The sequence below is a fragment of the Eucyclogobius newberryi genome, unplaced genomic scaffold (assembly GCF_026437365.1).
Source record: "Eucyclogobius newberryi isolate DKJ021-1_F unplaced genomic scaffold, fEucNew1.0.hap1 SCAF_4, whole genome shotgun sequence".
Taxonomy (NCBI): Eukaryota; Metazoa; Chordata; class Actinopteri; order Gobiiformes; family Gobiidae; genus Eucyclogobius; species Eucyclogobius newberryi.
This window is the reverse complement of record NW_027316056.1, coordinates 20,129,327-20,152,399: the sequence shown is the minus strand read 5'-3', so window position 1 is coordinate 20,152,399 and position 23,073 is coordinate 20,129,327. Positions and strand designations below refer to the sequence as shown.

At 42.4% G+C, this 23,073-nt stretch overlaps 3 protein-coding genes across 3 annotated transcripts in view; 2 read left to right on the top strand and 1 right to left on the bottom strand.

The window, feature by feature from the left end:
- Nucleotides 1–23,073, bottom strand: part of crebbpa (CREB binding protein a) — a 347,948-nt gene that overhangs the window by 254,768 nt on the left and 70,107 nt on the right. The window lies entirely within an intron of this gene.
- Nucleotides 3,071–23,073, top strand: part of mcrip2 (MAPK regulated corepressor interacting protein 2) — a 43,279-nt gene continuing 23,276 nt past the window's right edge. Inside the window, exon 1 of the mRNA XM_072462391.1 lies at nt 3,071–3,080. The gene's annotated coding sequence lies outside the window, so the exon portion shown is untranslated. The remainder of the gene's footprint in view (nt 3,081–23,073) is intronic.
- LOC140377089 (glycerophosphodiester phosphodiesterase 1-like) lies at nt 12,035–17,477 on the top strand. Its single transcript, XM_072462385.1, has 6 exons — nt 12,035–12,268; nt 13,108–13,283; nt 13,439–13,544; nt 16,072–16,164; nt 16,679–16,890; nt 17,318–17,477. Exons 1-6 carry the CDS (start codon nt 12,035–12,037, stop codon nt 17,463–17,465), a joined length of 969 nt encoding a protein of 322 aa, XP_072318486.1. The 3' UTR covers nt 17,466–17,477.

Genomic DNA, 23,073 nt, shown 5'->3' with positions numbered 1-23,073 from the left:
AAATGTTTATTGTTGCAACTGCAAAATAGAATAACTCTATCTCGCAATGCTTATGATGCAATGGATTTGTTTTTATCCAAACATGAACAAAGGATGTACTTTCATACAACAAAATACTGTTTGCAAATAGAATTCACCTCTTTAAATGCAAAAAAAAAGTCAAAGATGATCTGTCATCTGCAAAAGCAATCTCCTTTTCTACCAGTCACAGATGCATGTAAATGGGCGAGAACTCTGTTAAGAAAGAACACGGTGGAGGAAAAAAAGGAAAACACATCGTCTAGTGTAGCAAAGACAATTTTTTGTAGTCTCAAAAAAATGCAAAGTGGCTCCACGTATTTCTTGACCAAAACACAGCTGTGCGGATATCAAAAGATGAAGATTCAAGATTGTGAAAGTGTGTGTGTGTTTAATACGAAATTAAAGCCACTCGTCACCTCTGACCTCTTGTTCACATCTGCTCAGTGATTGCGGGAGATTGCTCATATTTAGGGAAAACAAATCTGCACTTATCACAATTGTGATCTATGGCTAACACTTTGCCTCTGTTTGGACAGTCTCCTACCTCCCTCTAACTCAATAACCAACTGGCTTTTGCAGCACTTCCTCTGCTCATTTAGTCCAGATGACATCGGACATTAGTGAAGGAGTTGATCCCTTGTGGAAAATGTGGGATTACACAGTCAGATTTAAAGCTTTTAGCATCTCGCTACCTGTAAGTGATGACAATGCAACACACATGGGTGTGTCTAATGGCTATGTTTGGCTGAAGGAATATCCACAGCCTGCAGTGTTTATTTTAAGGCCTTTAATCATCTGTACGTCAGTGGTTTGAGACTCTAAACCCGAGGGTGAGTTTATTTAGTCATGCATGGATAAGTGCATTAATGTGAGGTGAAATCAGCTTAATACACGCTGGAGGTGTCAAGAGTTACTGGTCATGGGACCATGAGTAAAGTATGTGACACATCTATGTAAAATAAAGAGATAAATTAGTGGCACCTGAGAGCAGTGAAAGAAAGGTTTGAGGATCTGCTGTATTTTACATCACATTAGACCAATTTAAAGAGTATTAATAACAGTGCTGAGGTAATTCTATAGAAGATATATTATATACTGCATTATATACTGCATTATATACATAGCGTACTGTGAATCACCACCAGTACAATACACTGAACTGTAAGTCACCTTACCTGCAACTGTATTTATTTATAAAAGAGTTTTACTCTCTTGCTCAGTGTTTTGCTTATTATTTAAGTCTAATACGAACATTATTTGCTCCAATAAGTATAATTATTGCATCCGGAAGTTGGCAAGGTAAAGTTTTGCTAATGCATTCTGCCCGAGTGGTTGAGAGAAATGATTATGGGATTGTGGAATTAACTTATTAAATAACTACAAGTAACCATTAGTTATTGTTGTTGTCATATTTGCCTTTGGTTTAAAAATAAAAAATAAGAATGAAAACAAGTGGAACACATTTTGACAAAATAAATATTGTTTTGTAGTAAATAAGTTTATGTGAACAAGGTGCGTAGACATCTCACAAGAATCCACTTCACAATTCCTCCCATAACATATGTCAATATATTAGGAATGGGACACCAGTCTGGTTTGTCTTCAGGGTGATAGCCAAGTTTAATGCCATACTGTGTAACATCTAATCAAAGCCGTAACATATCCATGGAAAAAAGCAAATACCACATTCTCCACAAGAAAAGCTGTGTATTGCACTTTTCAAATCTCAATTTTATTATAAACATATTCATTACCAACAAACTGCATTTTGTCCACACCCACAGTTGGAAAAATATGCAATGACTCTTAACTTGCCTCAGATCTATTTATGACCAGGTATCTACAAACCAGTTAAAGTGGCATTTATAAATAAGTTTGTATTGGTCCATTGTGTGGCCGACAGGGAGTGTTTACCTGCTGTTTACGACAAACCTGGAATCCCCCTTCTCCACAACAAAAGGTGGACGTGCAGCGGTGGATGGCCCGAGCTCTGAATGCGTCTCTGATGCGTGTGGGTGCGTCCTGCCCCTCTGTCCCTGTCCCGGGGCGGAGAGAGGGCGCTCTTTGAGGAAACTGTGGCGTCGCGGCTCGAAGGTGACAGCGGGAGACAGGAACAGGCACAAACACAGGAACCCTCCATTCTGAGAGAGCCAGAGGTGCATGAGAACTGAAGGCACCCAAACCAGGAAGTCAAATGTCCTCTGTTGTCAAGGCTGCAGGGACCAAACTTGTGTTGAGTGGTCTCTTGAGCCCCACCTCTTAACCACAAATAATCCAACAACACAAGATAAAAATGTAAAGCCCAACCATGTACTACTGTATATTTTTAGCCAAAATAAATTGACTAAAATAAAAGCATGTTTTATTGGTTTTATGGCTTGTTTCCATGGAAGCGTTGTTCCTATGGCTGTAATATTCCACAGAATGGCATAAAACGTATCTATCTCCATGGAGAATGTTCTGAGGTATGGTTTCTATTTCCATGGAATAAGGAAGTGACTTTCCAACAATTACACAGTGTTACTTCGAGCATGACCTGTTGATGTATAATGCCATTCACTTTTTATTTATCTATACAATCTCCTATTTAAATCATCAAAACATCATTGGATGTTACATCATCCAAGTTTTTTCTATTTTAGCTCATTTGGTTTTCCTCCCCAGAAAGTGATTTAAGTGAATAACTCATTGCATTTCATCAAGTGACCAGCTTCAAACTGTCAAAGCAAAAACAAGGAACTTTGAAACTGCCATACATTGGATTATTAGCCCTGACGGTCATAGATTAAATGTTGACCAGGCTTAATTACCACTGCCGTACAACATAACATTACTTATGTGAAATGTGTCTCATCTTTAATATGGAAGTCCTTTTATGCAACCATGCTTAGGACTAACACAAAAAGTAGGCTACTACCTTGTAACCTTCTGGCTTCATACATTCAAGATTCGTTATTATATAAGTGAGTTTTTGTTGGCAGCTACTGATTGCTAAAGTTGGGTGTTGTCTCCTGCAAAATCAATAGACCTTCACTTTGTAAAGAAGAGGCCAACATTCCGTCTTAATCACTATTAAACTGCTGCTTTATATATTTGATAAGCAGCTAATGCATGATACAAACGCCAGACGCAGACTTCTGCAATGCATCTCGTTTCTGACTCTCCCTCCATCAGCTTCAGCACAGTGTCTGCGAGCGTACTGAGGTCAACAGGTCTCCAATAGCTCTGACAATGAAATACTGCAGTTGTATTTTTTAGTAATTACAACACTCAGTTTAAATGAGCCACGGTCGATTTCTGCTGAATTCATCGCTCACTTGGCTTTATGGGGAGTGCACGCATTTGTCATATAAGCAGTTAATGTATTACCGTGATAGATTTGGTCCTATAGATGTCGTTTTTATCCTGTTGGAAAATTAATATCTGATGAGGTCTCTTTTTTCATTTTCTTTTTTTTTGCACAAAGGCTTAAACTGTAGTTGCCAAGTTTTACAATTGCCTCTTTTAAGCGTCCAGTGGCATTTTGTCTGTAATGAGCGTAATGGGCTGGTGCATATTTTCCCTTACATTGGCTGCAGATCAGAGAGGACAGTCAGCACAGAGCGCTCAAACTCACCAATGCCAAAAGGGAACTTATTTTGCACCGCTACCAGGACAAATAAAAGCAGAGAGGCCAGAAGTGGTTCTGTCACGCACAACCAAATGTTGAGCGCTCAAAGTGTGCTCAGTATTAAGTGTTACAAAAGGTTATTGCGCATTTGCTCCTTTATATTACTGTTAAACTGGGTGGGAAAGTAAAATTCAAGATCAATCATATAACAATGTGAGAAGATACAGTAGGTTTTAGTTTCCTCTGTCTCAACCTCAAGTTCAGCTCGATCAGCAGAGATTTAGACAAAAGAAAAACATACACAAAACAAACTGACCAATGTAAAGAACGAGAAAAAAAGAAGAAAACAAAATATACAAAAATAAATAAAAAGCAGAGCTGAAAGAACACAATTATGGAAAACATATGAGTCACATTTTGTCAATTGTTTATTGAATATCTAAGATAAGATAAGATAAGATATTATCTTATCTTATCTTAGAATATCTGTCTATTTAGAAAGAAAAAAACAAAAAAAAAAGTTCCTTTTTACTCCATATTTAGCAGGCAATTTGGCATATTGATTGATCACAAATGTTGCTTGGATTTTGTTGGGGAAAAATGGGCTTTCAATACTAATTTCATGAGCACGCAAGAGACAGAATTAGTGCCATAGCCTGAACTCTGCTCTAACATGTCTTTTATGGCTGTAAACATCTCACTTAAAAAGACCTGGTTATTCAGTGACAAAAAATTGCATGGCCTCACCTGATGAAGAATTATCCATCTGGTGCATATAACAATGATAGAGCTGGAGTTGTCCTTGTAAAGACTGTGCACATGATTCAATATCACAGCATTACCTCAAACAGGGCGGTAAATACATCCAACCATCCAACCATTATTGACATTTTATTATTGGACTTAACGTAATGAATCTGTTCTACTCTTGTTGTTAATCATGTGGTGCCTCTTGTTTATGGCTCACTCTAAAACCTGTCTGAAAACATCACACTCGTCACATGTATTATTACTATAGTTACAACAGTAAACACAATGCAGCCCATAAACTGTCATAATTGAGTCGTAAACCTGCCAGTTACTGATTCACTCAACACGTCCTGTTCTCATTGTGCCGTACCTCTATAGCTCCCGCTGTAATGATGGAGTACATTCACCTACAGCAGCAGAACCCCACCCCGGACCCCCTTATGCGACCCTTTCACTGCTATTGTTGGATATTGATTGCTTTGACCTTGAGGAAATCCCCTGCAGAGTTAAAACGGAGTCTGTCAGTCTGATGAGCTAACGCTAACCCAAACACAGCTAATTAGTTAATCACCCACCTCGGGCCCAAAGTGACCACTGCTTGTTCTCACCTTCATGCTCTTTGGGCTTGGGAAGACCACTGGGGGCACACTGGGGCAGAATGTTGGGAGCAGACAGGTCTTCCTCTCTCCGTCCTGGTTATTGGTCTCGTGGGCTGCGTTTTAAAGGGAACCCCCTGCAGAGAAGGGAACGGTTTTCAAACAAATGTGGAGCCAAAAAGGGTTTATCTATAGGACGAGTGTGAGAACGGGTCATGCAGTTTGGCCTTACAGGTGTGTTTGCTTTTACACCTTTGAAACTATGGAAAAATAACAATGATGTTGTAAAATGACTTACTGCTTGAGTCATACGGTATTTTAAAAATATGTGCTTCTAAATGTAGCTCTGTTTTTTTACATTTTATACTGTGTCTCTTCTTTAGTGTAGATGGGTAAGATGGGTTTTAGACTGTGAGTTGCAAATTTTGCACTTTGCCCGAGGTCATTCTTGAAGGTTCTCGAGCTCAAAGGGCTCTGATCTGGATAATAAAGGTTAATAGATAAATAAATCCAAAGCATTCAGGTTTTCAAGGTATTTTTGAGCAACACTTTAGTAAGTGAATAAATGCAAGACACGGTATACAAGTCTAAAGCCATAGTGCGCAACATTCCAGGCAAAGCAATAACATTTCCAAGGAGACAAGCACGGGATGAAAAAACTACATTGTGCACCATGATTTAAAGACGTCCGATTGGGTGTTTTTGGTTTTCGGCACAAAATGTGACCCGTTTATTGCAGTGGATGAGGTTATTCTTTTATTTTGTTTTTTTTTAATTCCCTGATGCAACATTGCAGTTTGATTAAACAAAGACTTTATTTAGGCTTCATGAATCTAACCCTGTGACACTTCAGCTCGCACACAATTCATGTTGTGATGCAGCTTCATATTGTCCATTGTCCCGTTCCCTCGGCCTCACCCCGAGTTACCCCATAACACATGCTCCAGACTATTACTGGAAGAAACACAGCACCCAAACTGCCTTTGTGTTGTCCCACTAGAGCAGACTTGGACAGGACTCGGCCGGCTCGATGGGGTGGTGAAGCTTTGTAAGAAGAACAACTGAATGAATATAAAGTGTGTCTAAGAACCTGGCTGTAAAAGTGAAAATCTCAATGACAAATGGCACATGGGACTATGTAACTGATGCAGACCAATTACGTTTGAGGAGGAGACCTTGGTGGGAAATTTGATTACTGAACATTTGCAAGTCTAATCTGTAAAGCAGAAAGAGATTGATCAGGACTTCGCTTGTTTTTCAACCTTCTGAATAGATTTTTTTTGTGCGAGTTTCATCTACTATTGTTTTTCACATCAACAAAGTGTTTAAGTGATCAAAAAATACTGATCCGTCGCAAGATATGATGTCAAACTTTTCAAAGAAGACATTGAATGCGTGTTTCTAGTATTAAGTGACAAAATGTAACGTAGACCCTGATTTTATATTCTGCTCATTGTAAACCGCAACATGGATCTAAAATGATAGAAACCGGTCCAGAGACTTCTCGGTCAAAACTGCAGAACAAATGCTCCATGGCTGGTCCAGTCTCTTCATGGTGTTTTCATTTCATAAAAAAGAAAATGCTGTGTTTGATGTGGTTTGTTTTGTTTGCTTTCTTTTTAATTATAAGAAAGTACAGGGCTGTGAGCAAGGACAAGTAAAAATATACATGTTACAGCGCTAGAGCGTTGGATGCAGGACATTGCAGGATTATACTTACATGATGCATATGACTTCAGGAAATATCTAATAGAATCCAATAGGAAATATGCCTTCTCTGTCACCAACACCTGCTCACACTGTGTTGGCCCAATCGCAGTGCAGACCGATGCCTGCCTCTTGTGGACACTTTCCTCTCTTTGTTAACACCGTGTCCCGGGACGTTTCCTGAAGCAAAGTGTGTTTCCAATTATAGTCTTGATGCAGAGCTTGGTGTACTTTGTCTATAGGCAGGAGGAATTATGGGAACATGGTTTGATTTCCCCCCCAAAACCCCCAGAGACTAGCGCAGTTCACTCTGTGTGGTCATAAATCACAGGTGCATGGCCGGTAGCTGCCACTCCAACTTCCAACTGCAACTGCTTTGTGCAAAAGGTCACATTAATCGACAGAGGTTAGAATAATTAACAGCTTTCATGCAACTTCTTACAATAGCCCTATAAAATATTACCCTTTCCATTGTTTTTCCAAGTATTTGGCGGTAACTACCAGTAATTATTCTTTAAGCATGAAATAATATATGATTATTCTGGCAAAAATTTGACCTTTTCACACAATCCACACAATTCAAAGGCAGAAAAGATAAACTTCTGCATTGGCGCCAAAGCTTTGAACAGCATTGAATATGTATAATTTATGGGTCTTTTAAATGTAAAGAGCAGACTACAGAAAAACAACTTTGCACCCTCGAAAAAGTTAAGAAAATGCAAATGTGTGCAGAAGAGAAGACGTTACTCCCTATCTTAAGAGAATAAGCCATTTCATAAAAACAACTCACAAATCTGGATTTTTCTAATAAATTAATCAAGGGTTTTTGCAGCAAAGCATCCACAAAGACACCCAGGGAAACTGGCACCGGAAAAAGAACAATATTTAGTCTGCAAATAAGCACATAGTTTTGAATTGACGCTTTGAGCAATTAATAACAAGCTCCACACTTAATTATTAACCCAATATTAAATAAAGCTTTGGGTTATTTTTCCACTTGTACATTTTGATTATTGGAAACAAGAGGAAATCCTAGTAGACAGGAAGGTTTCTCATTTGTGTAATAACGATTGTAAATAACGTGCCAAAACAATCAGGAATGTGTCGAACAATAAGAGAACAAAATAACCGCATGACAAATGTGTGGTCACCGGGACCTGGCATTAAAAAGGCCTTCCTCATCGCACTATCAGGGTCACGTCAGGGAGTTAACAGCCTTAGCCTGGTGCTCAGAGTGATGCAAACACACTGGTATTCCAGATTGCATACTACAAGCCTTATGGGCCACCTCTACAAAACTTTCCTATATATTGTTTTTGCCCATTGAGTCAAAGAAACTCTGCATAAAGACAGGAAATTGTACTGAATATGAAAGCCGAATCACTTGGGGAGCAACATAGTCAAGGTCAATGCAATATTGTTAATAATAGGAAGTGTGTCTTGTTATTAACAATGTCAAAAACAAACAGAGGTGGGTCTAACTGACCGTATGGAGCAGGACAACAACGTGAACAAGTGGGGCTTTCCTAAGGCAGTTCTCCTGGGCCCTAAAGACATGAAAGACATGTTTACAGCTACCAAAAAACAAGCCAAGTCACCAAGAAGAATGAACTTAGATACTTTATTTGTGTTCTCAAGAGTTCCTCTCACGGTCCATAGGTTTAAGGAATGAGCACGAGTGTCAAATTATTAAACACTATAATAGTTGAGACCTTCAAACGTAATGTTTATGTCTTAAACAGAAGTTACCATCCATGAAAACTACTGTCTGATGTGATACGACACTAATCAAATACATTAAAATACATTATTCAAGTTGAACAATTAAGAAGAAACAATCTACAGAGAGTGCACTTTTGATGAACATTAAAGAAAACGGTTTTCCCACTTCTACGTTACAAGAAACTTCACTACATGACTAGTATGTAGTGACACCTAGTGGTGAAACAGAGCCATTGCAGGTGGAGCTAAGCAATCTACACGTACTTTATTCTCTCAAACTTTGTTACCACTCTAGTTTGCATTGAATAGATTTGTTTTAAATCTGATTAAGATTTGGTGGTACTCAGAAGGCCTAAATTTGACTTGCCTTTCTTTGTATATTTGTTTTTCCATTAGTTTAATATAATTTATCTATTTAGGATCTATTTAAAAGTGTATATCATCAAGACTAGAGTATGAGTAACAAACAGTTATTCACCAATTGACAAATGTAAGCAATCCCCATTCGTCCAACAGCGATCCATAGTAGAGCATTTGAGACTTGGTTTGTTTTAGCGCCACCGCGTGGTCAGATCTCTGAAAAACTTAAAATTTAATTCAATGAAGGGCAGAGCCGATTTATCTTATATGTTTGCATTTTGAACACCTTACTCTGGTACAGCCATGGTGTTGTGCAATAACATCATGAAGCAACAGGGTTTGCTCAGCTGTTTTAACTTCCCTGTTTTTGTGTGTGAGGCGTCTGGCTGAAGACTTTACTTTAAAGACTTTATCCCCTGTGAGGTGAGGAATTGTGATTGTAGATGATTTCCATGCCAATAAAACCTGGAAATCGGTGGAAATCAGACAGTTTGAGGGGAATCCTATCGCTCAGGTAATTACAGACTAATTAAAAAAGGCAGACCACCAATTTGGTTGAAGAATAATGTAGGTATAAAGTCCCACATGGAAACGTCATTGCTTATAAAACATGTTTTAACCAGTTAATCTTGGCTACATCGCTTAACGTTGAAATGTCCAAAAAAGCAAGGTAAGTGTTACGTTAGACATTCTGCAGCAGTCTATCGTTTTGTAGTCACCAATGTGGTTCGGGGGAAAAAAATACAGACAACCGTCGTCTCTTTGGTCTGAGGGAAAAAACAACACTACTGACCATTTATTGCGCATGCTCATTACAACACAACAACACATTCACTGATCACGCAGGTAACACATGGCTTTGCTCCATCTGCAAGTATGCTCAACAGTAAGTATTAACCACGACAGAATGCTGATAAAATATATTTTTATTTTTATTATATAATATTATATTATATATTTTTTCCATGGAAAATTAAATAGCATTCTCCTGTTGTGCCATTAATCATTTTAACCAAACTGTTACCATTTGTATAAAGAATTTTCATTGCCTTTTTTTTTAGCGGCAGGGGATTTAGATGTAACTTGGTGCTCGAGCCACAGTAGCTGGAGGCCTGTTGAGTGAGGAGCTGTTTATACCTCTGCTGGCTCTGTTGGTGCGACCATGCATTCTGAGGCCTGCTTACTTGAAGAAGGAAATCCTTTTGAGGTTTGTTTTTTTAACCAATTACTGGTGCACAGCAGCGGCCGGATTTAGCACCTGGCAGTCCCTCCTGGTGAAGGTCTGTGGGGAAGGGCACTCTGGATTAGGGTCCGCAATCCAGACCATGGATCTATTAAAATATCTGGATAGGGTGCTGCAGAGGTGTCCAAATAGTTTTCACCAAGGGCCGCATTTTGCCACAAAAGAAGCCCTGGATCACTGGACTTAATGACTAAAGACATGTGGCGCTGACGTCTGTAGTCATGAAGTCATTTGAGCGCCTGGTCTTGCCCCACCTTAAGTCCTTCACCTTACCCCAGCTGGACCCCCTGCAGTTCGCCTACAGAGCCAACAGGTCTGTGGACGACGCCACCAACATCAGCATCTGGACTCCCTGGGAACCTACGCCAGGACCCTGTTTGTGGACTTCAGCTCTCCATTCATGGTGTTGAATGGAGATGTTCACTTTCATGTTCACTTTCTGCAATACATTTGTAAACTCAATTGTAAATGTGTGCACATAGTAAGCCTATTTCTTATTTCTATTTCAATTCTTTTTTTTCTTCTTTTTTTTAATCTTATAGTTTATTTTTATTTTTATCCCATCGGCAATGTCGAATTTGTTGAATGACAAAGTAGTTTTGATGCCTCCACACCTTTAATAAGACTTGGAACATTAATATTAGGTTGGTATAAAATAAAAAAGCTTGAATTTTTCCAATTTTTCAATAAAATTTGGTCTGAGAGCCGCATTTGGCCCCCGGGCCATAGTTTGGGGTACTGCTAGCTTAAACATGTCGCTAGCAGCCCCAGTGGCTAGTCGATTGGTACTGCAGTTAAAAATTCCTGCGACCAAAATTCCCCCCCCCAAAGAGGTAAAAGTTGCTGTTATAGCAGGTAACAAAAAACTGTGTTCGGCTGAAAAGGCACCTACAGGTTATTCCTTGGATATGTAAGCTATGGCGTAAGGCCATATGTTCCGCCGCCCCGCGTTGCTTTAAGTGCCAGCGCTTTGGGCATATTGCAGCGGTCTGCAGAGGGAAGCAAAGGTGTGGTAAATGTGCAGGAGATCACGAGTATGGGAAGTGTGACGAAGGAGCAAAACTGAAGTGCTGTAACTATGGGGAAGAGCATAGCTCTGCCTACAGGGGATGTGAAGTTAATAAAAGCTGCTGAGGTGCAGAAAATTGAAGACTCTCAAGGTATATCCTATGCGGATGCAGTCAAGAAAGTGTCAAGTAAAGAGGTGAAAGTAGATACAGTGATAGGAGCCGACACTGCTCACAGCCAGAGCAAAGTGAGAGAAGCCAACGTTGCTTCCACGTGTGAAGGTTCCAAGTGTGACGGTTCCAAGTGTGGAGGTTCCAAGTGCGGAGGTTCCAAGTGTGTAGGTTCCAGAATTACTGAGAATACCTTGGTTGTGGATAGAGAGGACTTTGTGCTCTTTATGGCAGATGTTATAAACTGTGCTGCTTAAACTCAAAAGAGAACTGAAAGGATCAGGATCATTGCTAAAGCTGCAGGAAGATTCCTTGGAACAAAAGAGCTTTAATGGCAGAAATAGTAAAACAAGCTAAAGGCACTAAATGGGAGTCAGAGTAAAGGAAGTCTACTTTTGGGGAATCAGTAATCTAAGTAAAGAAATGGAGGTGGGGGCGGTCTCCTGTCCTCGCCCAGTCTAGAAGATGCACGGCTGCCAAGCAACGACATCAGTGGAAGTATCAAAGCCTAAAGAATGAAGCCTAAAGAATCAAGCTGTACGGCGGAAGCACCAAACACCAAAGAAGGAGAGGAAGATGAAGAAGAGTCAGCTCTGGAATAAAGGCGGTCGGAATCTGAAGAATGAAGTCTAAAGAAAAGAATAAAGTCTAAGAATAAAGTCTGGCGGTAATGTAACACTTGGATACCAACCACCATAAAACAACAACAACAAGAAGAATGAAAAGGTGAACTGAACGCGTTACATTCCTCGTTAATCTAAAAAAAAGTACTTTGAGTACTCTAACGCGTTAACCCCAACTCTAAACTAAACTAGAATAGATCTGGTGTTTCTTGCAGCTGGACCTCATGCTGCAGCTGAGGGATAAAGTGACCCTGTACTCGGTCATCATCATGGTGGTCCTGCTCGGGACTGTGTACATCTTAATAGCAGTGTTACGGATCCCGCAGATGCCTGTTGACCGGGCCAAGCAGGTTCTGCACCCGGCCTGGGGCGCGTTTGGCACGGGGAAGGTGTCGGCCATCGCGCACCGGGGAGGAGGACACGACGCGCCCGAGAACACCATCGCCGCGATAAGAGAGGTGCGTGTTTGTGTCTGTGAATAAACTAGACATCAGCCAATGACAGTGGCGTTGGAGCTCAGGTTGTAAACATGCAGAGGTGGATAGAACAGTAAGAGTTACTTCAATATTATTCAAGTAAAAGTACAAAGTTTTAGTCCTAGAAATTACTCAAATATGAGTGAAAAAGTATTTGAGTACTACTCATGCCAGCGTAAATGTAAGATTAATTGTCAAATATAAGGCTCAAAATATGGTATTTTCAAAGAAAATATCATGAAATGGGAAAACCTAAATCTTGTCATACTGTTAAATAAAGATGGACCGATATATTGCCAATATTTTGTCCTTTTTGTATATTGGCTATCGGCCTTAATCCTCCAGCGCAAGCCTATATTTCATTTTAGTCCATTTGCTGCCTAAAGAAGACACACAAAGCTTTATTTTGAGAAGAGGACAAAACAAAACAATACACTCACACACACATAGTTCTGTGGGTGAGTTTGTAGTAAATTTAAATTACATAAATTGTAAAGAATTATCCAAATCACCCATGCATATTGAACAAGAAAACATTGGTCAATCTCTACTTCTAAATCTTCTATTAATTCCATGAATCAATCGGGAAAGGGATTGGAAAAGCAAAAGATGCCAACATAAAGGTATTACAGCCCAGAATGTCTGTACAGCCAAAAAGACTTTATTTCTTAATGGAAAAAAGTTTTCTCATGGGGCATCCATGTGTGGGATATTCTCTAAATAAGTGTGGCGAGGGCCTGAGGACAAACAGAGGGAAAGGTGGTCACTATAGTTGTACCTCCATGTGCAGTACCCACTAGAGTGATTTTGTGTCTGCCCAGGCCAGTCAGAACGGTGCAACAGGGGTGGAGTTGGACTTGGAGTTTTCGGCCGACGGTGTCCCCATCCTGATGCATGACGACACTGTGGACCGGACCACCAACGGGTCGGGACCACTCACAAAGAGCAGCTTCTCTGATCTAAGGAAGCTCGATGCAGCGGCTAAACACAGACTCAGGTGAAGGGAGAGTTAAATACATAGTCTAATCAAAATGGAAAACATGCATATCAGACTTATTACTGTGTCCCATTAGGTCACAGTTCATATTCCTTCTCTCTTTACTGTTAAATGCTCTTCAGACAAATTGAAATGTTGTGTTTTGCTTCTCAAAGGAGCAAGTTTTCTGGAGAGAAGGTCCCGACTCTTGAGGAAGCTGTTGAAGAGTGCATCAGACTTCAGCTCACTGTTTACTTTGATGTCAAAGGACATCCTGAAGAGGTCTGTACTGCACCCTTTTCATTCATTTAATCTGCATCTTTGTTTTGAGGACAGATGTAAAGAGCATGTGTCACCTGTCGATGATACTGAATTACTCTGATCCCCTAACCACACACATTGAACAATTGTTAAAATGCACAATGGACTTTTATCTCTAGTATTTTATCTGCTCAGTTTGTGTTGGATGTCTGAGGTCTGGGTTTAGGTTTTGTTTTTTCATTCTGTTTAGTTTAGGACCCAGTGGGTCCGAGCTGTTGAGACGATCATTAAAGATCTTATACTATGCTATTTTTCCCATTTCATAGTCTACCCTAAGGGCATATTTGATCATAATAATAAGTGTTGTGCAACACCCATAACATAATAAGATATCACCCATATCTTGGATCCCGCTCACAAACCCAGAAATGCAGACGGCTTAGTTTGAGATTCACCCCCGCGAAGAGTCATTTGCCTCCCCCGCCCAACCCGTGACGTAGTTTCAATGTGAGCGCAGGAGTCATTAGAATTATTTCCCATACATGTCCTCATTAAAGGCCTTGGACCCATCTGTGACAGGACCAACAGTATCCCTGTTATTGGCCCTGCCCTCAGAGCAGCCCTTGGGTCCCCCCTATAACATCTACTCCCACCACAGATTCCTCACTCTCCTTCCCATCTCCACCCTCGCCCAGGGGCCTTCCCAGCCATCTTGAATGTCTGATCAAATCAGGCCTTAAAATGGCTCCACTCACGCCCAATTTAGCAAGATCAAGAGTTCGGATGAACACTTATGAACACTTCCCCGCACAACCCTATGTCCCCGACTCCTGTTACACCAACAAAACCCTCACCTATCCCCCCTCGTCTTTCACCTGGTATCTCCCATAGCTAGGATGCACTAGGTCTCAGCATAGTCCCAGCAACGCTTAAAAATCAAACCAACACGGGGCCCTGTGTAAAAAACAGCCCCCCTAGTGTTATTTCTGTTGTCACATCATTCAGATGGTAAAACAAAATGCGAGTCAGGCTGCCCAATCTGAGAAATTTGATTGATATTCCCAGTGAAAAGATAAAACTCAGTCTCACTGAAACTAGTCTGAAACTTGCTGTGCTAAATGTCAGATCCTTATGTAACAAATCACTCTTAATTAATAATTTTATTTCTTCTTATAATGTTGATTGTATGTCATTAACTGAAACATGGCTTGACAAAAACACAAGAAATGTAGTTCTGATAGAATCTGCTCCACCTAACTTTAAGTTTGAATCTGAAACACGAGAAAACAAAAAGGGGGCGGAGTCTGTGCTATCTTTAGATATTAAATAATTACCCACAGGTTGTTCTTTGGGGTGTTTTCATCATTTGAGTATGTATCTTTTAAAATGGAGCTAAAACAGTCTCCATCCATTCTCTTCATTGTTTTAAACAAAAGTTTTATTGATGATTTTACTGAGATGCTTTCAGTCAGACTTGTGATGGTTTGGTCATTACAGGTGATTTCAATGTTCATGTTGATAATATTTGTGACAGAAATTCTAAAGAGCTTGATGCTGTCCTTGAAACCTTCAGTCTTACTCAGCATGTGAGTGGCCCCACCCACAGCAGAGGAAACACTCTCTGCTCTGTCTGATCATTTCTGTGTCTTCTTTGACATGTCTGTTTTTCTCAAACCACCGGTTGGTCCTGCAGTTGTTCAGAGGAGACAGATAAATGATGGCACAGGTTCACTGTTTATGGAAATTATAAACTTTGAAAATGTCTCATGTTCCGATGTAAATGATTTGGTGAACTCTGTTACATCTAATGATTTGAATGTTCTAGACACCATTGCCCCTGTGAAGGGTAAAATGGTTAAAAATAAGCAGAAGGCGCTGTGGAGAAATGATGATTCGGTCAGGGCACAGAAAAGGGAAATGGCGCAAGTCAAAGCTCCAGGTTCAAAAAGAGATTCACAGAAAGAAGTTATTCATTTACAACCTCATTTTACTTAGAACTAGAGAACGATATTTTTCAGAAATAATTGGAAACTGCAGTAACAACTCGCGTTACTGTTTGCCACAGTAAACAGATAAAACAAACCCTCCATCTTAGCTGCCGTTAGAATTAATTTCCCCATCCAAGTGTAATGAGTTATGAGTGCATTATTCTTTAATGACAAAGTTCAGGGTATTAAAAATGCTGTAAATCCCACAATGCAAAAGAAAATATTTGAAAACCAGGGTGATAAAGCCTTTCCTAAAGGACCGTAATTACCGGCCGGTGTTAAAGGTACAGAGTGCTTCTTGGAGAATGGGCTAAAACAGAATGACTCATCCTGGTGAATAGCTCCTGTTCGTCTGCTCATTCGAGGGGAAGGATAGAGACTATTCTCTAACTAAAGACTGCAGGAATCAATTTAAAAAAACACTTTGGGCACATATACAGAGTACCAAAAGCATTGTTAGAAGGTTAAAAGCTCTGAAAAGTTGATTTTGCATGATATAGGCCAACAAACTTTACCAAAACAAGTTCCAAACATTTAGCTGTTTCTCTTTTCTCTCACAGGCCGCTGCTACTCTAAAAGCTTTGTATAAGAAGAACCCCGTCCTGTACAACAGCAGCATTGTCTGCTCCTTTGACCCCGATGTTATCTACAGGGTAAATGTATTTGTTAAACCTCAAAACTATTCATTATTCATTAGGAAAAGTTAAATATTACAAACCAATCTGATACACTGTAGGACAGACTCAAATAAATTACTTGAATTCAGAATATGAATCTTAACTTGTGTAGTTTTAACTAGTTAAAATCAATTTACTGGACAGACTGAGATTATTTGACTTCTTTCAAGTTTCTGACTATTATTTCTCTTTTCCAGCTAAACTTTTTGCCAGTGTTTAAGAAAATGGTATTTTGTAGATTGTCAAATAAAATGTTATTTCAAGCTAAATTTCTTTTTTACCATTCAAAACTACTCAAATCAATATTATATAATAATATGCTGAATTAAATGTATGCTCTAACCCAGTAACATGTAATACTCAAGCTCGAACAGTGAAACTTACCGGGTGGTATTGTGATGTAACATAGAAATCAAATTATGTCCTAACATAAAAACAAAACAATACAAGTGCGTGATTGTGTTTTTTCTGTCTGAATGAACTGTCACAGATGAGACAGAGTGATCCTGAGGTAGTCACAGCTCTCACTTACAGCCCCTGGAGCCTGAGTCACTTTGGAGACGGGGCCCCAAGGTTCTCGTCTCCATGGAAACACTACTGGATGACCCTGTTGGACGTGGCGTTGGACTGGGCCCAGCATCACGTGCTCTGGAGGCTTTGTGGCATCTCAGCTATCCTCATTCAGAAGAACTTTGTATCTCAGTGAGTGGATGAAATATACACTTAACCATTGGCTGGCTAAACAAAGAATAGCTTAAACCTGGGCATTTCCTCTTTATTATTATTACTGTGCTTTTTCTTTATTCTTGGATTTGAATATTTATTATTTTGTGACCGTACTACAATTTTGTTGCTTGTTTAACGAAAGGAAAGTTGTTTACTCAAAGCATTTGACATTTTGACTGTTTTGATTATCAAAATGGGTGTATTTCATTTTGAGTTTGTGCAGGTCATAGTTTAACAGAGAAAAATGTTAAAACTTATTGAGCTCTTTGAAAAATCGTGATATCATCGTATCGTGAGCCGGATATCATGTATCATGCAGTGAATCGTGAGGGACCCAGCGATCGATACATTTTGATCTCCTAAGTGAAGAGGCCCTGTGTTACTATGTTGTGTTTGTCTCCAGGGAGTATGTGCAGTACTGGGCCCACAGAGGAGTGGAAGTGGTGGCCTGGACAGTCAACACCAAAGTGGAAAAGGAATATTACCAAGACGTTCTGCAAATCAATTACATGACAGACAGTCTGGTGGAGGACTGTGAACAACACTACTGACCACTACAATTCACTCTTCATTACTTCCAGTTGATTGGGTAAAAGCGATGGACATTTGTTTTTGTCAGTTCAAGGTTATCCTCGTTGTTTGTACGAAGAAGTAATCTGTAATCGAAAGTAAACATGCATCAATTGTGACGTACTGTAAATACAAACTCAGGAGCGCTACATTTGTGCAACTGTTGGCACACTATTACATTGCTCTATGTGACGGAGCCAGTCCGTCTTTAACTGGTGTTGGCGCTTATTTGCTGAGCAACCGCGCGGCCCTTCATGCCCGCGCGCACTTTCCAACACACACTCATACATTCCCCGCTCCCCGCGTTTCCCTCTGTTTCATTCATTCGCATCAGACGCTACACACGCATCTTTCCCCGCACTCCTCCGTCACTAATCCGCCAAGGGTGCACACTTGCGCGCGTTAGGTTCATTCTAAGCATACACACGCCAATTGTTACCTGTTTTGTCACGAAGCCGCGCTCCGCCGATGCATCGCGTTGGGTCAAAACCGAGCCAGGACTTCCTGGAAGTTTAAATGGGCGCTGTTCGCGCCGTGGTACTGACCATGTGACACCGGGTATTTTATGTGTTTATATTGCTTTATTTTGAACATGTGTATATAATTAATGATGTATTATCTTGTAGGAAGAGGCCACAACAGTTTATTGTCAGTTTATTTGGGATTTGAATTATCTAGTTATTTTGCTCAGTGGGAGGGGCAAGTGAGGAATAAAGGTGAGTCGCTCTTGGCTGGGAGGAGTCTGTCTCCAACAACAGTGAAGGTAACAGTGTGCGCAGAGAGAGTAAAAGAGAGAGAGTGAAAAGAGAGAACGAGTTAAAGTTGAACTCATAGTTGGAACTCTGTAAATATATGTTTTGGGATTTTTGGACCTTTTTGCTCACTGTATATATTTTTGCACTGTTGCACTATTTTTGCACTTCGGTTTTGGCACAATAAATCCACCTGAGCACTTGAAATCTGACTTCGCCATTGTTTTGAGAGAGAGCCCCGCTACATTTGGTGTCAGGAGTGGGATATGGCAAGTCGGAAGAAAGTTTCTCGCCAACCAAAGCGCACAGGTTTGCGATCACAAGGCTGTGATCGACAGCCAGAGGGGGCAGGAGCTCCAGACCCAGCATGGGAGACAGATGAGGATGAAGAGTGGGAGCAGAAGCCCGAGCCATCATCTGAACCAGGTCAGGACATGGTGACGCTGATGAGAGATTTTCTAGCGGGACAGCAACGCCGCGAAGAGGGTTTGCTGGCCGAACTCCGGGGACTGAGAGCCTCTTTTCCTACTGTTGTGGAGCGCGGGGCTCAACCTGCATCCCCTTCGCAGCCGACTCTTCGAAGACCTCGTCCAGCGCCAAACCTGCCTGCACATCATGAGTCGCCAACCCCTGGTGGCCAGAGATCGGTGTTCCATGGAAGCCGCATGGAGATCGATGATGATGCTGAGCCGCAGCGCCATGTACCGGAAGCTGAGGACAGGCCAAGACCAGAATGGAGGCCTACTCTGCTATGGATGAAGACAGAGCCCACTGTTACATGGACCTGAAAGCAGCTCTGCTTGCAAAATTTAACATTTCACCCGAAACTTACCGACAGCAGTTTCGCTCCAGCACTCTGCCGCATGATGAAAGCCCTACGGAGACCTATCATCGCCTCCGAGGACTCTATCGCCGCTGCATAAGACCGGATGAACGCTACAAGGAGGAAATTGGTGAAGCGATCATCATGGAGCAGCTTCTGCGGGTGTTTCCCTTTGAAGTGAGGACCTGGGTGAAGGAACATGAGCCAGCCGATGGATTTACCGCTGCTAAGTTGGCCGTGCAGTATCTCAACGCTCGGAAAGGAGTATCTTCTGCCCGGTTAACCACAACATCCCAGCGCGCACCAGCTCAACCTTTTCTACCAAGGCCTGATAGACGTGAGACCAACCAAGACGTGTCAGGTACCATGAATTCTGCCCCAAACCAACGAGGACCTGGTAAGGAGTTTATTTGTTTTTCCTGCCAACAACCTGGGCACAAAGCCTCAGTTTGCCCAGTCCGTAAAGCTAAAGTTAGCGGAGCGTGCTATCCTCCAAGACCAGAGGCAGAGGGCACTCATGAGACAGAAAGTACTATTAAATGTTGTAAAAAGGTGCTAATTAATGGCCAAGAGGTTTCTGCTTTACTGGACACTGGTAGTTTCACATCCCTTATCAAACGTAGCTCAGTGCCAGTTAGCAGCATAAACTATGGCAAGACAGTGGACATTTTGTGTGTGCACGGGGATAGCCACCTTTATCCTACTGTGGAGGTTACCATAACGGTTGCAGACCAGCCCTATCTGGTGACTGTGGGAGTAGTAGAAAACCTACCCGTGGATGATATTCTCGGTTGGGACCTACCTTTTCTGATGGACCTGTTGTCTGGGAATGTTGACTCTGGGGGGAATAATGACTGTGGAAATGTGTCGTGTTCTGTTCTTACGCGGGCACAAGTGAAAGCCGGTGTCCAACCTCTGCCAGACTTGGACAGTAGTCTGTGTGAGGGAGGCACCAAAGGGCCAAGGAAATCCCGGCATCAGCGACGCTTTGAAAAAGAAATGTGGTCTTTAAATCCTGAGAATTGTGATTCTTTTGTGTGGGATGTCCCTGAAAATGTTTCTTTGTTGCAAAGCAATGATATTACTTTGATAAGTCTTTTTGCTAAGGTGGGAAAAGAAACCAAAGGTTGTCTGGGTCAAGAGAAGTTTATTATTGACAATGGGGTGTTGTATATCGTTAGTGATGAATGTAAACGTCTTGTTGTTCCCTTTAGCTGTAGGACCCTTGTCATGCATTTAGCACACACAGTGCCATGGTCAGGTCACCTCGGTCGCCATAAAACATTCTTGCGCGTCAGTTCTAGATTTTATTGGCCGTCCATGTGTGCTGACATTCACAAATATTGCGCTACATGTCCGACCTGTCAGAAAACATGTCCAGTGCGCAAGTCTGACCGTGCCTTTTTGCAGCCTCTTCCAGTTATCTCCACTCCCTTCCGAAGGCTTGCGATGGACATTGTGGGGCCCCTGGTGAAGAGCAGCAGTGGACATCAGTACATCCTGGTCATCCTGGATTATGCCACCAGATTTCCAGAGGCTTTTCCGCTCAGAACCATCACTGCGCCTGCTGTCCTTCGAGCGCTTGTTCAACTGTTCTCCAGAGTTGGATTACCTGATGAAATTCTCACGGACCAAGGCACCAACTTCACTTCTCGGTTAATACACCTTTTCCAGCAGCAACTGGGCATTTCATCCATCAAAACCACCCCGTACCACCCACAAACGGATGGACTGGTTGAAAGGTTTAACCAGACACTGAAGCGGATGCTCCAGAAGTTCGTGGATGATACCGGCAAAGACTGGGACTGTTGGCTACCCTTTGTTTTGTTTGCCTATCGAGAGGTCCCACAGGCGTCAACTGGATTTTCTCCATTTGAACTGTTATAAGGCTGGGATGTTCAGGGGCCTTTGGACCTTCTACGCAAACAATGGGAGGGCCCACCAGCACGACAAAGTGACCGGAGCGTTGTCAAGTTTGTACTTGAAATGCGAGAGAGACTGTTAAAGTACTTGGAGGGGGCAGAGAAGAACTTGCAAGGTGCTCAAAAAGCCCAGAAGACCTGGTACGACCGCCAAGCCCGCAGTCGTGAGTTCCAGCCTGGTCAGAAGGTGCTGCTGCTTCTGCCATCCTCCACCCATAAACTTTTAGCAAAATGGCAGGGCCCGTACACTGTCACCCGGAAGATGGGACCAGTCACCTACGAAGTCCTGCATCCAGAGAAAAAGAAGTCCAGGCAGACGTACCATGTCAACCTACTGAAGGAGTGGAGAGAGCGTCCAGTCCAAGCTCCAACTAAAGTCCTGTTGGTCAGGAAAGTAGACGATGACGAGGACGGGGAAGAGCCGGACATGGGACTGGAGGGACTGACCAACACTGCTACCCCTGTGCTGGTTCATCTTCCTCCTGAGCAAGCCACACAGCTACTCCAGACCTTCAAAGAAGTGTCTTCGCTGTTCCGTGCCAGTCCTGGAAGAACTACAGTGGTGGAACATGTCATCCGCCTGAAGGAGGGTCGGCCGATTCGACAGCGACCATATCGTGTACCACAGCAGCTTGTTGGGAAGCTCCAAGATGAGATCCAAGAAATGCTGAGACTGGGAGTCATTGAACCTTCCAAATCCGAATGGAGCAGTCCTGTAGTGATTGTTTTCAAGAAAGACGGATCACTCAGGATATGTATTGACTTTCGAAAGCTGAACTCTGTGTCTGAATTTGATGCATACCCAATGCCAAGGATTGATGACTTGCTGGAGAAGATTGTTTGTGCCAAGTACATAACCACATTGGACCTTTGCAAAGGATACTGGCAAGTGCCCCTTGAGAAGTCCTCACGGCCCTACACAGCATTTCAAACACCAACTGGACTGTTTCAGTTTACTGTGATGCCATTCGGGCTGCATGGAGCACCTGCTACGTTTCAACGTCTGATGGATCGAGTTCTCCAGGGGTGTGAGCTATTCAGCGCGGCTTATCTCGACGATGTCATCATCTTCAGCGAGACCTGGGAGGACCATGTCCGACATCTCTCCCAAGTCCTGAAGCAGATCCAGCGAGCCGGTCTTACGCTGCATCCAGCAAAGTGTGAGTGGGCTCGGCAGGAGACACGCTACCTCGGCTATCAGATGGGTCGAGGGGAGGTGAGGCCTCAGGTTGACAAGGTCGAGGCTATCCTGAAATCTCCGAGGCCACGAACAAAGAAAGAGGTCCGTTCCTTTCTGGGGTTGGCCGGATGGTACCGACGGTTTGTGCCACAGTTCGCAACGATTGCCACTCCGCTTACTGCACTCACCGCCAAAGGCCAGCGAAACCCAGTCGTCTGGACCGAGGACTGTGAGAATGCCTTCAACACCCTCAAAGCTCACCTGTGTTCATCACCGGTGCTGAAGAGTCCAGACTTCACCAAGCGCTTCTTGGTACAAGTGGATGCCTCCATGGTTGGCCTCGGAGCAGTCCTGACTCAGGGGGAACCTGGAGAGGAGCGTCCAATATTGTATTTGAGTCGCAAACTCCTGCCACGCGAGACCCGCTACTCTGCTGTAGAGAAAGAGGGCCTTGCAATCAAATGGGCGTTGGAGAGCTTGCGCTACTACCTGCTCGGACGAGAATTTGATCTAGAGACTGATCATAGTGCCCTGACTTGGATCAACACTATGAAGGATCATAATAGTCGCCTGACCAGATGGTATCTTGCACTACAGCCCTTCAGATTCGCCATCCGACACCGTGCCGGCAAGATGAACATTGTTGCGGATTATTTGTCCAGGTTGCCCCACAGTGTCAACCTTCCGGAAGGGAGGGATAATGTGACGGAGCCAGTCCGTCTTTAACTGGTGTTGGCGCTTATTTGCTGAGCAACCGCGCGGCCCTTCATGCCCGCGCGCACTTTCCAACACACACTCATACATTCCCCGCTCCCCGCGTTTCCCTCTGTTTCATTCATTCGCATCAGACGCTACACACGCATCTTTCCCCGCACTCCTCCGTCACTAATCCGCCAAGGGTGCACACTTGCG

Coding starts and splice junctions, on each gene's coding strand:
- LOC140377089 (XM_072462385.1), top strand. CDS start 12,035: ATGCTGCAGCTGAGGGATAAAGTGACCCTGTACTCGGTCATCATCATG. Junction 13,545..16,071: donor TCAAAGGACATCCTGAAGAG/GTCTGTACTGCA, acceptor TTTCTCTCACAG/GCCGCTGCTACTCTAAAAGC. Junction 16,891..17,317: donor CAGAAGAACTTTGTATCTCA/GTGAGTGGATGA, acceptor GTTTGTCTCCAG/GGAGTATGTGCAGTACTGGG.